This window comes from Calliopsis andreniformis, chromosome 7 (genome assembly GCF_051401765.1).
Source record: "Calliopsis andreniformis isolate RMS-2024a chromosome 7, iyCalAndr_principal, whole genome shotgun sequence".
NCBI lineage: Eukaryota > Metazoa > Arthropoda > Insecta > Hymenoptera > Andrenidae > Calliopsis > Calliopsis andreniformis.
In genome coordinates this window covers 11,213,498-11,227,940 of record NC_135068.1, presented here as the reverse complement: position 1 = coordinate 11,227,940, position 14,443 = coordinate 11,213,498, and the positions used below count along the sequence as shown (strand labels likewise).

Below are 14,443 nucleotides of genomic sequence, written 5' to 3'. Positions count from 1 at the left end.
AGAATCCCATTCCAATTTCAACTTGGAGCGCCCAAGGTCTACGAATAGCGCAATTTCGAGTACCACGACGCTTCACTTCCTCTGAAAAATTCGAGGAACGTCCCCCCGCGGATGGAACAAATTTTAAGAAATAAATTCCCCCGCGTTGATATCGAATTCAGGGAATTCACTAAACGTTCCGGTAGCAAAGTGACGCGATATTTCTTCGTCGGCAGGCAACACACGAATTGGAGCCGGAGCTTATTCTATCGAAGATTCTGGAACAATACGGCGATTTCTCGGCCGGATATACGAACGAATACGTCACGAAGAATCGGGACCTGGTGCTGGAGGTGCTCTCCGACAGCGGGACGGTGGCACCATTAATAATGACCGCGAATTTGCATTCAAGAGCGAACCCGAAAAGCTACATGTACGTTTTCTCGCATCCGAAGGCGATGCAGGACCACGCTGGCGTAAGTACGTTTCTGTTCACACGTAGACACATCCATTACGCGCTCGGGGGCTTATTTGAAGCGCGGGAATTCCAGGGCTGTCCCGACACAGGCATTCCCTCAGCTTTCGACGAAGCTCTATCGCCCCCAAAAAAGACTCCACTCGTGCTTGGCTTCCTCCCCCGAGCTCGCGGGGGCGGAAAAATTACACGATGTCAGCCACAGTCTCGCGCGGGCTGTACACCCCCCGTTGCCTGACAAATTCATCCGGGTCAAGGATCCAGAAGCTAGCAAAGATATTAAGGGAGGGCATAAATCGCGGCAGCTCTTCGCGTCCGTCGTGGAAACTGGAGCACGTACGATTAGACGGTGTACTTTGCATTTTATTCATTTTCTCAGCGCTGGATTCCTTAGCTGGGTGAACAGGGCGAGCGTGACCTACTGGCTATTCATTGTACTCGCGCGGGGTGGCGGCCAGGGGGCAGGAAGGAAGAAAAATCCCAGCTACGGACCCATTTGGACTCTGGCCAACTATTTTTATCGTCGCTGCGTGCTGGCCTGTTACGCTCCGAGTACAGTGACCGTCGGTGTCGTTAAACCGAATGTAACAACGTTTCTGGTTTTCAACTGGGGGTTAGAGGGCTAGCCTCCCATTAGATATGGAATTTACGAACGACAAACCCGCAGACGCTGTTCGTCGAGGCTGCAACGCAGATCGTTTAACCGATATCATGGTCATTCTTGCGTATGGCGCCTGGAAACCCGAGGGAGACTGCTGACCAATTGGGAGGCTCGTTCTGACGATTAAGACGTGGAACGCTCTGTGCCCCATGGGGGAACTGACTCCCATTCCCGAGGAGAAGAGAAATTTTTGGAAATTTGTGGCTTTCTATGCCAGAAATTCTTTTTTTATTCCTTAAGTTTTATTATTTAGTAGTTCAGTTTCTTATTAGTACTTCTCTGAGGGGACTTCCCATACCTCTGTGACATCAGTTGGCCATTTAGAGACGACATTAAATAAGAAAAGTACCCATAATCTCGAGCATCTAAAATTCCCCAAAAACATTAAAGTACTCTATCGGTGATATATCGATTGGCCAGCAGCGAGTGGTTCCGCGAAGTTACGTCTGCCTGGGGAGACCAGGGCAGAGAGTCAGAAGTTAATAACAATGCCGCGGTTTTGAGGGCCAGAGGAGCACTCTTGGCCCTTCTTCTGGTTCGCCGAATTTCGGCCAACTCGGCTCGCGAAACTTTGTTTCGATGGGAAAGCATACCGAACTGGCTCGTTATATTTGCAGCAACAACGGCAGCGCACGGTTCACGGAGAGGAAATACCCTACGTGCTGGGGGTGCCTCTCGATGAAAACAAGTACGATTTCCGTCGCCGATATAACATCGGGGAAACTCTGTTTTCGGAGGCCATGATGAACTGGTGGTGCAGCTTCGCCTATGTCGGGTGAGTTCACTTTATGCCTCTGGCTTTATACTTTATCCACTTTATGCCTTAACCTTTCATAGTTGCTGGAATTTGAAACAGGGCCTGAAAAATTCATTTACGTGATCAGTACACAAATTACAATTCTATTTCGGTTAAAAGCTCCTGCTCACACCAGAGGAGGTCTTACTGATATTCCAGGGAAAGAATTTATTCCTGCTACATCGCGACGTGTATAACTAGTAACCAATTAAGCTTTTAACACCAATATTTAGTAAAAGAGCTTTCTTTCGAACCATTCAAATAATCATGTTTAATAGGTTTTCATAGCACACAATAATTTGGTGGAAAATGTGTGCTGTGTAAATGAGAGAAATGATTACATTTATTTGAACTTCGTTTTAATTATTGCTCTCCAGGTAGCTTGTGAAGAGTTCAGTCTATGACTCAGGGGTTAATGCTCTTTGTACAGGGTGGTTCATGTGGGACCCACTTCAAGAGTCGAATCTAGGCCTAAAGTCAATGAAAAGAAGTCATGTAAGCACGTGTGCCATATTAAAACAGCTCGTGAAAATTGAAAGAAGACGTTCGAAACTTTTCTCTCCTTTCCTTAAAAAATCTCGACCTCCCCACAACTCTCGAACTGGGTCCCACGTGTCATGAAACACCCTGTACATGTAGATAATCCTCAATTTTTCTAATGATCGCGTCGAGCAAACACGCCCAGAGGCGAATGAAATACTGCAAACTGGGCTCGTTGACAAAGATCGCGGCAGTAATGTAGCTTTCCAGGTAATAGTACCAAAAAGCTCTGAAAGCACTTAAATCTTCAACGTGACGATGGTTTCAGGCGCGACACAGCGCAGGGGAGATTTGTATAGCCGCGTTACTCACGTCGGCACATTGTTTACATCGGCATCGTGGAATCAGCCAATCCGATTGCGACCAAAATATCGGGCTTGTTTCGCTTATTAAATAATAAATCTAAAAACTCCCAGTGAATACCGCGTTGCTCGACCCTGGCGAACGACTCGTTTCACTTCGCCCCGTTTACCCTCCGCGTTTTGCAATAAATCCGGCCGAGTTTTATAGAAATTCCGAAATAATAGGTGGAACAAGCGACAACCGTTCCTGGCGGAGAAACAATTTCGCGCTGGTGCGAGTCCCGTCGGGAAATTTTCGCTGGCGTCGAAATTCATTATCAGCCGGCCGCAGGAAAATAGACTGACGCGCTTTCAAACATGATTTTCAATTATCCGCGCCTTTGAATATTTATGTTTTTTCTCGTCCCTCGGGGCCGCGCCACTTGTAACCAGCCGGTAATTAGATCGTCAAACAGGAAGCCTGTGAAACTGCGGGGAAAATTGACTTTGTTCCTTGCATTTTTAGAAGGACTGCCTAAATATTTGCCCTCCAGTCGATTTTTGTGTTTCCTGGAAAAAAGTCAGGGGGTTCGATAACTTCGTCCTGTTCCATCAAATGAGATGAGTATTTAGTATTTCAGTAAGTGTTGAATAATTATTTCCTCGATTCTGCTTACCTTCAGTACAGTAAAATTCTGTTTATACGAAAACCTGAGTGATTGATGACGTTCCTTGTTATTATAAAATGTATGTTGTCGATTAACGTTGCTTACAGTTTGTATTACAAGTTATTTATCATTTCATGCTCCATAAAGTATTGAATTAATTTCCTGTTAATTCGTTGCGTCAATTCCCCAAATTCACTCGGCAATTGTATCTTTATCGCGGAATAAATAACGAAATAATTCAGCTGGCATTACGAATTTATTGTATTTGCAAATTTATTTTCGGCTTCCTGAGGTGTGGAGCAGTATTACTTATGAAAGGCGCTCGACCACAGGTTGTCAACACATTTTAAGGGTTGATTCTGCTGCGGTGAAATGGGATAAAAATGAGGAAGAACGAAATTGAGTTTGTTTTCTGAAATATACGTGAAATGTGTCTGACTTGGGACTTACTCTACTGAATGTTGTGTGGATGGCTTGAAGGTTATTCTACTGAATTTTTTGTGCCTGGCTCGAGGCTCATTCTACTGAATTTTCTTGGTACATATTCTACTGAATTTTCCCTGTCTGACTTCAGACTCATTCTACTGAATAATGTCAACCCGATTACAGGTTTATTCTACTGATCTTTTTATGTCTGACTTAAGACTTATTCTACTGAATTTTCTTGGTTTAACTTCGTACATATTCTACTGAATTTTCCCTGTCTGACTTCAGGCTCATTCTACTGAATAATGTCAACCTGATTACAGGTTTATTCTACTGATCTTTTTATGTCTGACTTAAGACTTATTCTACTGAATTTTCCCTGTCTGACTTCAGACTCATTCTACTGAATAATGTCAACCCGATTACAGGTTTATTCTACTGATCTTTTTATGTCTGACTTAAGACTTATTCTACTGAATTTTCTTGGTTTAACTTCGTACATATTCTACTGAATTTTCCCTGTCTGACTTCAGGCTCATTCTACTGAATAATGTCAACCCGATTACAGGTTTATTCTACTGATCTTTTTATGTCTGACTTAAAACTTATTCTACTAAATTCTATGTGTCTGACTAGGGTCCTACCTTGCTGACCATTCAGTGCCTGACTCAAGACTCGATCTACTAGCTTCTCTATCTCTGACCTGGCTACTGCAAGCCAGCAGTAGATCGAGTCCCAAGTCAGACACATTTCACTCATATTTCATACATTTTTGCAATACCTAATAACTCTGAAACAAAACCTTAAACTCAATTTCGACATTCTTTTCCTTCATCCTGCTTTATCATCCAAGATCATCCCCAAAACTTTCGGACACCTCTTATGGAACACCCTGCGCATCGAAGAGAAACTGTTTCGCGCAGAGCACTTACGTGAACGTAAACTTTTATTAAGTGAACGGAACGCGATAGCTCGCCCCCCATTCTGTAGCGCGATCAAAACTGCTGAAGAATAATTTACTACCCAGAATGCTCTTGAAATCTGCATCACCATTACGCTCGTTTCCGCTCGTAAACCTGCGACTTACCGTCGCGACGAATGCATATGCATCGCGGCGCGTCGTCGGATCGCGGGGGAACTGGGTCGATCCAATTAAGGGAAAGAAAACTGTTTAATGCACGCGAGCCAAAGTGGGGACCGCGTGTGTTTAACACGCTCTGCGACACAGCCTGATCGATATCGCGTGTGTCATTGTATCCTCCTCGCAGAGACGCGTCTTCCACGGCTGCGGCGATGCACTCGCTGTGCGAGGGTCGGGCGTGGCGCGTCGCTACGTGACTTTGCAACCGGAAATAGCGGGCCAGCGTTAAGGGGGACGAGCCTGAAAGCCAGTCTTCTTTTATCCCGTCTCGGCGCATACGATTGTCCACTCGACGAATGGAGTTTCAATTTCTTCCATCGAGAACCTCTGCCTCGGTAAATTCCAGGGGAGCAGACTTTTTAGGGGAGATTTCCCTTGTTCTCAGGACACTGGCGAGTCATTCTGCCTGTCTTCCCAGCGTTCGTTAGTATGCAATCTCCTTTAGGGCTCTCTAGCGAAGATTGAATCAATGTTCCAGTTTGCCAATTTCATAGACGTCGTTCTCGGAAGACCAATAGTATCGACGATACTCCAAATGTTTGAATCCTCAATATTGGAACTCTCTGGAGTACAATGACTAAAACATTGTTTACGATAACGTTCTATGGATCTATTACATATTCCTCTAAGGAAATGGACGAGATAACCAACCTGCTGTGCAATTATCGAAGAACGTGGAAACGCAGTTTACTCGAACTGGAATCTATTTTTATGCAGGGTGCAATATATACAGGCTGTCCACGCTGGAGCAGCTCAATGCTCAAGCACCTAAATCTGAAGTAGTAAAGCAAAACGAGCTGAGTCACGTGTTTTGGCTTTAGAGATATTGGCGTTTAAAGTTTTCAACTTTAATAGGGCAAGAGACCCTATTACTGAGCTTTAGATAGATTTTATGTAGAAATCATAATAATAGAACTTCAATTTGAAAACAGTGGAGTTGAGTTAATCTGGCCCTCAGATACAGATTTTATGCTTCAATTTGGATCTCCTATCACTCCTCAAAAGATCGAGGACTATATTTGTTACATCTTGTATGTCTACTAAATTTTGATTAATTGTTTGCTTTTTACATGTCAGAAATCCTAACATTGCAAAACGCTACCCTTACCTGACTGATGGACTGAAGGAATGGGACCAGTATGAAGTCGAGTGGCCAGAGTACGACCCTCGAAACCAGGCATACTTAAACATAAGTAAGGAAAGATCCTATCTCTGAACCACTGGGTTCATGTGACAGTAATTAAATAATAGAAGACTTTCTGTTGCCTCAGCGATACCACCCACGATTGGCTCCCAGTACAGGTCGGCAGAAATGCAGTTTTGGAACGAAGATTTGCCTAACATCCTCCGCTACCCCTACAAAGAAATTCCGCCGCCAATTCGACCGAAAGGTCCGCGACCACAGATTCTCGACATAGCTGACGGAATGCCAAAGAACGTGAGCACGAACATAGACTACGACGCTGGCAATAACAGGTTGGTAACAGGTTCTGGAACTCTGAGAGAGCTTGGATTTTTATTCTAGATAATTAAAATTAAATTGATTTTAAATCTGAAAAAATTTATCTATGTATTTAGTTAGTTACTACACGTGTAATAAAAAGGATCTTTTGTTATCAAGAGAGAACAAAATTTGTAGTCGTAGTTAGGTCTGCTTAGGTAAATCTGAACATAGCCTCGAACATCTGCGTTTAGCTAAGAAATACCTTGAGGTAATTGGCTCCACACGCAATCCAATAATTATTAAACAGGGTTTTAATCCCATTTCCTTTTTAATTCATTGAATCGACGGTGCATTTATAAAACACCCAGAAGATGCGTTAATTGGAAAACTCAGCGTGATCATTTGAGCGTACCTTTATGCATGCATGCCAGTATTGTTTCTCATTAATGAAATGTCAGTTGCACCCTATCGCATTCAACGCCTCCACCTGTCTCGAATGTTTAACTGTCTGTTCACGGCGGTTGAATGGAATATATTTAAACTTCTGCAAAACGAGATAAAGGATTAGCAATTTAAAGTTTCAGTTGCACGAGCTGCTGGATCGATACTGTTCACGCTCGAGGGACGATATTGAAGCTAATACTTCTTTTGTCGAAACAGGCATTCCAAACATTTCGAGCATCCCTTAACATAACTCATCAGCAGCGATTAATTAATTACTTTAATCATACAAACAACGTTCCATCATGAATCCCCTGGAATTTTCAAGGTTCCCTGCATCAGAGCATCAGCTGACACCGCCTGTGACAGAGGCCAGCGACGACAAAGCAGCGACAGTGCATTCTACGAGCTCCCAATCAGACGAGGAAACTGTCTCTCAATCGGGCACGCCGAGGAGCTCTTCTGTGATAACTATGCTGACTGGCTTCGGTGTGGTCTTTCTGCTGATAAACTTTACTGCCTTCCTTTACTTCTACTGCAAGAAGCATGACTCGAAGGGCAAGGAGCCTGGGCTGAAGAGGCGCCTCAGTCAGAAGGACGACTCAAAGAGGGCGAAGTCAGAGAAATACGAGAATCACTACGGAGAGCTTGGATACAAAAGCGACAGCAAGCCAGACTTGAACGACGTGATAAAGAACGACAAGGCGTACGACAACAACTCGAACTTCGGTCGACGTTCGAAACTGTCCAGGCAGAACTCTGGCTCCACCATCGATACCCACATCAAGGTTAGGGAGTGGATACAGCAGGAGATCGTGCACAGGTCAGTAGATCTTCCGCTTCGTCTGATCAACTTGTTCACTTTGAAGTTGCTTCTTCTTCCTTTAGTAATTACACAGATTTAAGGAGAAGTTCGTCTGGGACCAGATCGTCTACCAATTACTGATTTTCCTTCGACACTAGCCACGTAAAGCTGTGTCTACACCGTCTAATATAACACGCTTTGTAGGAAGGTTTAGAAACTTGAAAGAGAAAAAAAGAATTTTATTTTTAAAATTCGTGTGAAATGTCTGACCTGGGACTCGTTCTACTGCCAAGTTGCAGTAGTTTGGAATAGACACAGAGAAACCAGTAGAAGAAATCACAAAGGAGATCCAGAAAATTCAGTAGAATAACCTTTAAGTAAGACACAAAGAAATCAGTAGAATAAGTCAACGCCAAGTCAGATATGGAAAATTCAGTAGAATGGACATGAAGTCAGACACAGAAAATTAAGTAGAATAAGTCCCTAACCAGACACATTCCGCACTTATTCTAGATACTTTTTTAAACCCCTAGTAAATGGGGAACAACCTCCCCAACAAAATTTCATCACACTTTAGCATATTGAGTCTACCCTTTAAATTTTCTGACACCTGTTGTCGAACACCCTCGCCAGCCTTTCTCTTGTTACTCTTTTATAGATGTTATATTATAGTGCAGACACAGCTTAACATACGACTCGATCAATCTCTATCCTCAAAGTGCTCCTGTATGTTTCTGAAGGTGTTCGCCCAGGTTCCTCCGAAAGACTCGAGAGACCCTGCAGAAGGAGCACCAAGACATGCTGACAAAACAACACGAGGAAGAAACAAAGCGCCTCGAGGAGGAGATGCTGAAGGAGAAAAAGGAGGAGCCGATTTACGACTCGAACCCCGCGCTCGTCGTGCGGCCTGGCAAGAAGTCAAAGCTTCCAAAGGTCTCCGTGGGCATCGACGCCACACCCGCGACCAGGACCGAATCGATCCTGAACCAGGTGCCCATCGAGCTGGTCAAAGGCGAGTCGTCGGACGAGCCATTTAACAAGAGCCTCGACTTCCAGCCCGCTCCTCAGGTGGTCATCATAGAGCACCATCACTCAAAGAGCGACCCGCTGCCTATGGAGAACGTCCTCAAGAGCGTCAAGCCGAACTTCTCCACCCCGAGGATTTACGAGTCGGACTCGGGGAGCGCCAGCAGCCTCTACGCGAAGATTAATCCAAAATTGAAATCCCGCCTCCCCCGTCCAGAGCTCGCTGTCAACCCCGAGGCGAGCGGCGCAGAGGAGCCCGAGGATATTTACATAAAGACAGGGCCCAAGCTGACTACTTTCGCCGCCAGCCCTCCCTGCGACATAAACGTAACCTGCAGAGAGCCAGCGGTCGAGAGGGAGTGCATCAGCCCGGAAGAGGCGCTCAGAACGATCAAACGCAGGAACTACCCCAAAGTCCTGCCAGATATAGAAAAGAGGCGATCGCTTCCGGCACCCAGTAGTCTGCTCGCGCCCAAGCATGCCAATTCGTTCAGGGAGTACAGAGGTGGACTGTATTCCTCCTCCTCCGCGCACCAGCCGCCCCAGCCACCCCCCAGGATGTTTGGCCCCTCGAAGAGCCTCGATTTCGCGGAGGAGAACGAAAATCAATGCGACAGCGAGCAGGTCACGACGAACTTGCACGTGGGCCCGCTGCTCAGGCGACAGGAGTACTCGACGAGGAATAACTCTGACCCTAGCATTATCGACTCCCTTGACGACAGGATAGATAGGGGCAGCAGGGCACAGGCTGGGGGCAGCGTCGATACAATTTACTCGAACCCCATGTGCCCCGTCCATGGCATGGTGCAGCAGATCTCTCACAGCATGGATAAGAATATCGGGAACCCCATGGGCCTCCTGGAGACCGGCAGAGGGAACCCCAACTGGTTCAAGGCGCCTTCGGGGAAAGAGGGCCCGATGCCCACAGCGTCCTCTGAGCCTCGAATCACTGGGAGCGAGATGGACAAGCAGGTGCACCTGGCTGGGTGTAATTGGGAGAGGCTACCTGTCACAGAGCCTAGGATAGTGATCACCCCGAGGGTAGGGAATCTCCTAGGGCAGGCGAATCAAAATCTCAATCACGCTGTGGTTAATTTCTCGGCGACATCTTGCGACAAGGTGGATGGGGAGCCCAGGACAGGTGCTCTGGCCGAGTCAAGTAGATCCAACGCTGCTTCGATAGAGCTGTTATCGGAGCCACTGGTCACCTGTTCTTCTCCAGAGGCTAAGCTACCGAGCGTGAGCAACCTGGAGAGGAAGGAGCCGCGGATAATAATCACTCCAAGGGACCCCAAAGGGTCGTCGAACCTGAAGCAACCGAAGATCATCATCAAGCCGACCTCCAGCCTGCAGAGGACGCGGGACCAAAGAAACATACCCAAAGTGTCGGCCATCCCGCCTCCAGAGGCGCAGAGCTGTCAGAGCAACGAGAAGGACAAGGCCCTCGAGCAGAGAGAGAAGCCTCCCCTCAGGGAGAAACCGAAGGTTACAAGGATCCCGTCGTTTTCCAGGCGCAAGGAGGACTTCTCGAGCGGAATCGAGAGACCACCTGGCCCTGTGTACACCGAGAAGACAGAGATCGTGCAGAGGGTGGAGGCGGTGGCCGATAAAGCCAGCGGGTCTTTGATCAGTGAGGGGAAGTCGAGCATTCCGACTCTGCTGAGGAAAGAAAGTGAGAAATCTTCAAGTATGGACTCCGCCGCGAGTAATGGTAATTCTAGCACTGGCACGATCAAGAAGAAGCCAGTGAATGTGAAGTAGGACCTGCAGAGTGAGCTACTTTCGTGAAAATGACTTTTGACAGCGGACTCTGTCAGAGATGGGGAACGAAGACCTGAGTTACAGAAGAGCAAACCCCTCTTAACCCCTTGCCTTACTTTGACGAGTCTGGCTCGTGTACTTTTTACCATATCTTCGCTGCCGATTACGCGGCAATGCGTGATGAGGATTTTTCGCAAGTAACCGATCACGCGCCATCGCGTGAGACATCTATGTTAGCTCAATGGGAGCTTTACTGTTGGCAGTTTAAGATAGTTACACGTTTCAGATCGGCAGCAAAGGTGATAATATTACGAAAGAAAATTGTAAGGGAAAGGGTTAAAGGAGAAGAATTATTTTAATTCATGAAAATGTGAACACAGTATTGTCTCCCATGAAGATCATCGCTACCCTCACTCCCTTTTTTTCTGTTTTTTAGTTCGTAGAGTTTCGAGTAGTCTTCTTCGGAGACAGTACTGTATTATTCTCAGCTGTTTCGTCTGATCGTCCAAGTGTGATAGACTTTTCCTGTTGCATAATTTGTACCGAATCCACACTCTTCGAAAGGAACAAGAATTTGCAATTATTTTTGAAGACTGTCTTTGAGTATACTCCAAGTGATATTCATAATCTCATAATGCATTTTTGTAAGGCACTCCTAGGTTACTATTTATGTAAATTAATCCTTGTTTTAGTAGACTATGGTACAGTCACTTATATGTCAAGCAGTTGGAGATATTTCTAGGCTATTGGTTATTTTGTAAGTTTATTAGCTTGTACGTGGGTTAAATAAACAATTTTCATATTTTTTCAGTAGACCGAGCTGTCTCGAGCGAAGTGTCGCGGCGAGTTTCTGGTTATCATTTTTCAGTACGCGGCTGGCGCACGGTACCATTTATCTTGCAACTTTACCTTTACCCGAAGGAACTTTATTATTAAGTAAAACAAAGTCTATAAGTCACAACGGCGCTGGCGTGTTCATGGGGGTGTCTATCGTGGATGGGCTGACGCGAAAACAGTCAACGACTTTCCCACCACTCGTTCGTGAAACGAATTGATTCTGAAACTTCCAGTCGAGCAAATCGATTTCCCTGGCAACCGATAAGAGAAACTTTATTCCCCTACTGTCCTGTCCTGCATTCCCATCGATTGTCTCCGAAGCCATACTGTCTGATCAATCGGCTGATTTGTAATCGATTCGTAAGAACACTTGGCGCGCTGCGCAAGCTGCTTTGAAGCCTAGTAACCTAACTGTTTAATTTGGATTTAACTGAAGAATTACTTTGCAGCTCGCGGTGCGTCAAAGGGAAGGTAAAATCGATGGCAGTGAAGCATTGTATGGGAACAGAACTGCAAGTCGCGCACGTGCGAATGTACAAGGGGAAAATATATCCAGAGCTAGCATCGAGCCAATTTGCATTGCTAAACGTCGTTTCACGTTCGATTCGCTTTTGGCTTCTACGGTTTCAATGTTTGCACCCGCACATATGCATTTTCTAGAGACCCTCCTCGAGGAATTCGAGTCAATTGGGCACATTTTAGGAGAAAGTAGTTAGTCCTTTTTTGAAATAATATTTTAGGCTTACGTGAATTTTCTGTCTGACTCCAAGTTTATTCTACTGATTTTTTAGTGACTGACTGAGGGCTTATTCTACTAACTTCATTGTATCTGGCTCGAATAAAACTGAATAACACATTGACAGTAGAGTAAGTCCAAAGACAGACTTATTTTGACGTTCTCAGTATTTCCTAAAACACTGTTCTTACTTTTTTTTAATAATATTCAATGCTTACGTGAATTTTCTGCAAAATCATCATCCGACGTTGTCTCCATATCTCGCAGACAAGAGTCGGTACACCACGGTACTCTGTTCCAAATTACACTTTCCTTCCCTCACTGGATAAACCTTGAAAAAATCTGCTTTCCCCAGAAAATTGCGTCAAATAACGCCCACGCGAAGGGGTATGAGAGCCATTCATAAAACAGCGGTTCTTTGTTAGAAAAAAATTTATTAGCCAGAGCGTACACCCACGTTTATTCCACCTTTTCGTGTATTCAGCTCCCTGGCTTATTATTATTCCCGTGTAAAGTGATAATAATACCTCGCCGTGAATATTTCCTAAAAATCTCAAGAATTCTCCCCCGTTTGCGCCTCCGCTGCCAGCAAATGCTCGGACAATTCCGAAGAGTGGGTGTCTGGTCGAGGAGGGAGGCAGAGGGTATAAAATGGAAACCAACGAGGAGAATCTGGAAACAGGGGAACAGGAAACTGGCGAGAACTGAACCGAACGATTACCAAGCATTAGTTACGGAGAGCGTAACGCAGTTTCTGGGTGCAGCAGCTTGGAAAGCCGTAATTGCAAGACAACTCCTCGTTCTCCAGTTGACGGGGGCGGATTAGTGGCAACGAATGCTTACGCGACACCGTGAAACTGTCGTCCAGCACGCGTTCAGTCAGCTTGACGAACACGCGACCCCTCGCCAGGATGATGTACGATTAAACGTGGCGAGCGAATTGTGGCTCGAACGAGCGAAGTGATACGAAGGAAAGAGGAGCCAGGGAACGCAGGGAATTTCCCCTGGAAACGATGAGCCCAGGTTTTCGTGTACGATCGTTGCTGGTGTTCGAGTAGAAGAGTCCACTTGTAGACAGGCAATCGCTCCTTAAGAAGGGAAAAGCTTCTCGAGGGTGAGTGCGAATTTGGCCACGTTAAATTCGACTGCCCTTGAGGCTACCCTATCGACCAGCTCCTCGCTGATGGACATCGAGAAATTTGAGGAGGATGAGCCCCCGATTTGTAGGTCGAGTGGACAGGTCGATAGAGAAGATGGTCGTTTTGCTTCCCCTCTTTCGGGCCAAGTGCTTTTAATATATAGGATGAATGGCACGGGAATATCATCGCGATCTTTTTACGGGGACCCTTTGTTGGGGCACTCCAGGGTGGCCTTTTTTCATGGCGATTCACGCGCGAGTTCGAGATATCAACCACAATTCCAGGGACACGTGACCTGTCCTGTAGCACTCAATCGAGCCCTTTCTCCATAATCTCTTCTGAAGGGAGGACAATTTTCTCCTTGGGATACTAATGTGATGTGGGACTTAGTTCGAGGAAGATCCTTACAGAGTGTTCTGTAAGAGCTGTCAGAAATTTTGAGCTGGGTTACAGAAGCTAGATCATACATGTGGATATAGAGAAATTAGTAGAATTAGTCAGTCGTAAGTCAAACAGTGGAAACTCAGGAGAATAGATCATCCACAAGTTAGAAACCAGAAAATTAGTAAAAGTCTGTCCCAAGTCAGAACACAAGAAATCAGTAGAATAAACCAGTCCCTAGCCAGACAGAGAATTCAGTAGAATAAGCCAGCCACAAGTCGGACACAAAAAGTGAATAGAACAAACCAGTCGCAAGTCAGACAAAGGTAAATCAGTAGAACAGGTTTATAGTTACAGCACAAGAAATCAGTAGAATAAACCAGTCCCTAGCCAGACAGAGAATTCAGTAGAATAAGTCAGCCACAAGTCGAACACAAAAAGTGAGTAGAACAAACCAGTCTCAAGTCAGATAAAGGTAAATCAGTAGAACAGGTTTCAAGTTAGAGCACAAGAAATCAGTAGAAGAAACCAGTCCTCAGCCAGACATAGAATTCAGTAGAACAAATCAGTCCTGAGCCAGACAGAGAATTCAGTAGAACAAATCAGTCCTGAGCCAGACAGAGAATTCAGTAGAACAAATCAGTCCTCAGCCAGACAGAGAACTCAGTAGAATAAGTGAGCCACAAGTCGGACACAACAAGTGAGTAGAACAAACCAATCGCAAGTCAGACAAAGATAAATCAGTAGAACACCTTCCAAATCAGGCACAGAAGGAACAGTAGAATAAATCAGTCTCCAGTCAGGCATAGCAAAACTAGTACAATGAGTCCTCAGTCAGACACATTTCACACCTACTGCACATATTTCCTGAAACCATATCTGTCTTCATTTTCACATAGAATTACC

General features: G+C 45.4%; 1 protein-coding gene across 1 annotated transcript in view; it reads left to right on the top strand.

Moving 5' to 3' along the window:
* The window catches only part of LOC143181361 (uncharacterized), a 58,647-nt gene extending 48,200 nt beyond the window's left edge, over positions 1-10,447 (top strand). The window contains exons 8-14 of the mRNA XM_076381742.1: positions 216-459; positions 1,244-1,245; positions 1,733-1,890; positions 6,045-6,160; positions 6,239-6,443; positions 7,181-7,675; positions 8,398-10,447. Of these exons, the coding sequence (XP_076237857.1) occupies positions 216-459; positions 1,244-1,245; positions 1,733-1,890; positions 6,045-6,160; positions 6,239-6,443; positions 7,181-7,675; positions 8,398-10,444 (3,267 nt within the window). The 3' untranslated portion in view covers positions 10,445-10,447. The remainder of the gene's footprint in view (positions 1-215; positions 460-1,243; positions 1,246-1,732; positions 1,891-6,044; positions 6,161-6,238; positions 6,444-7,180; positions 7,676-8,397) is intronic.
* The last annotated feature ends 3,996 nt before the right edge of the window (positions 10,448-14,443 follow it).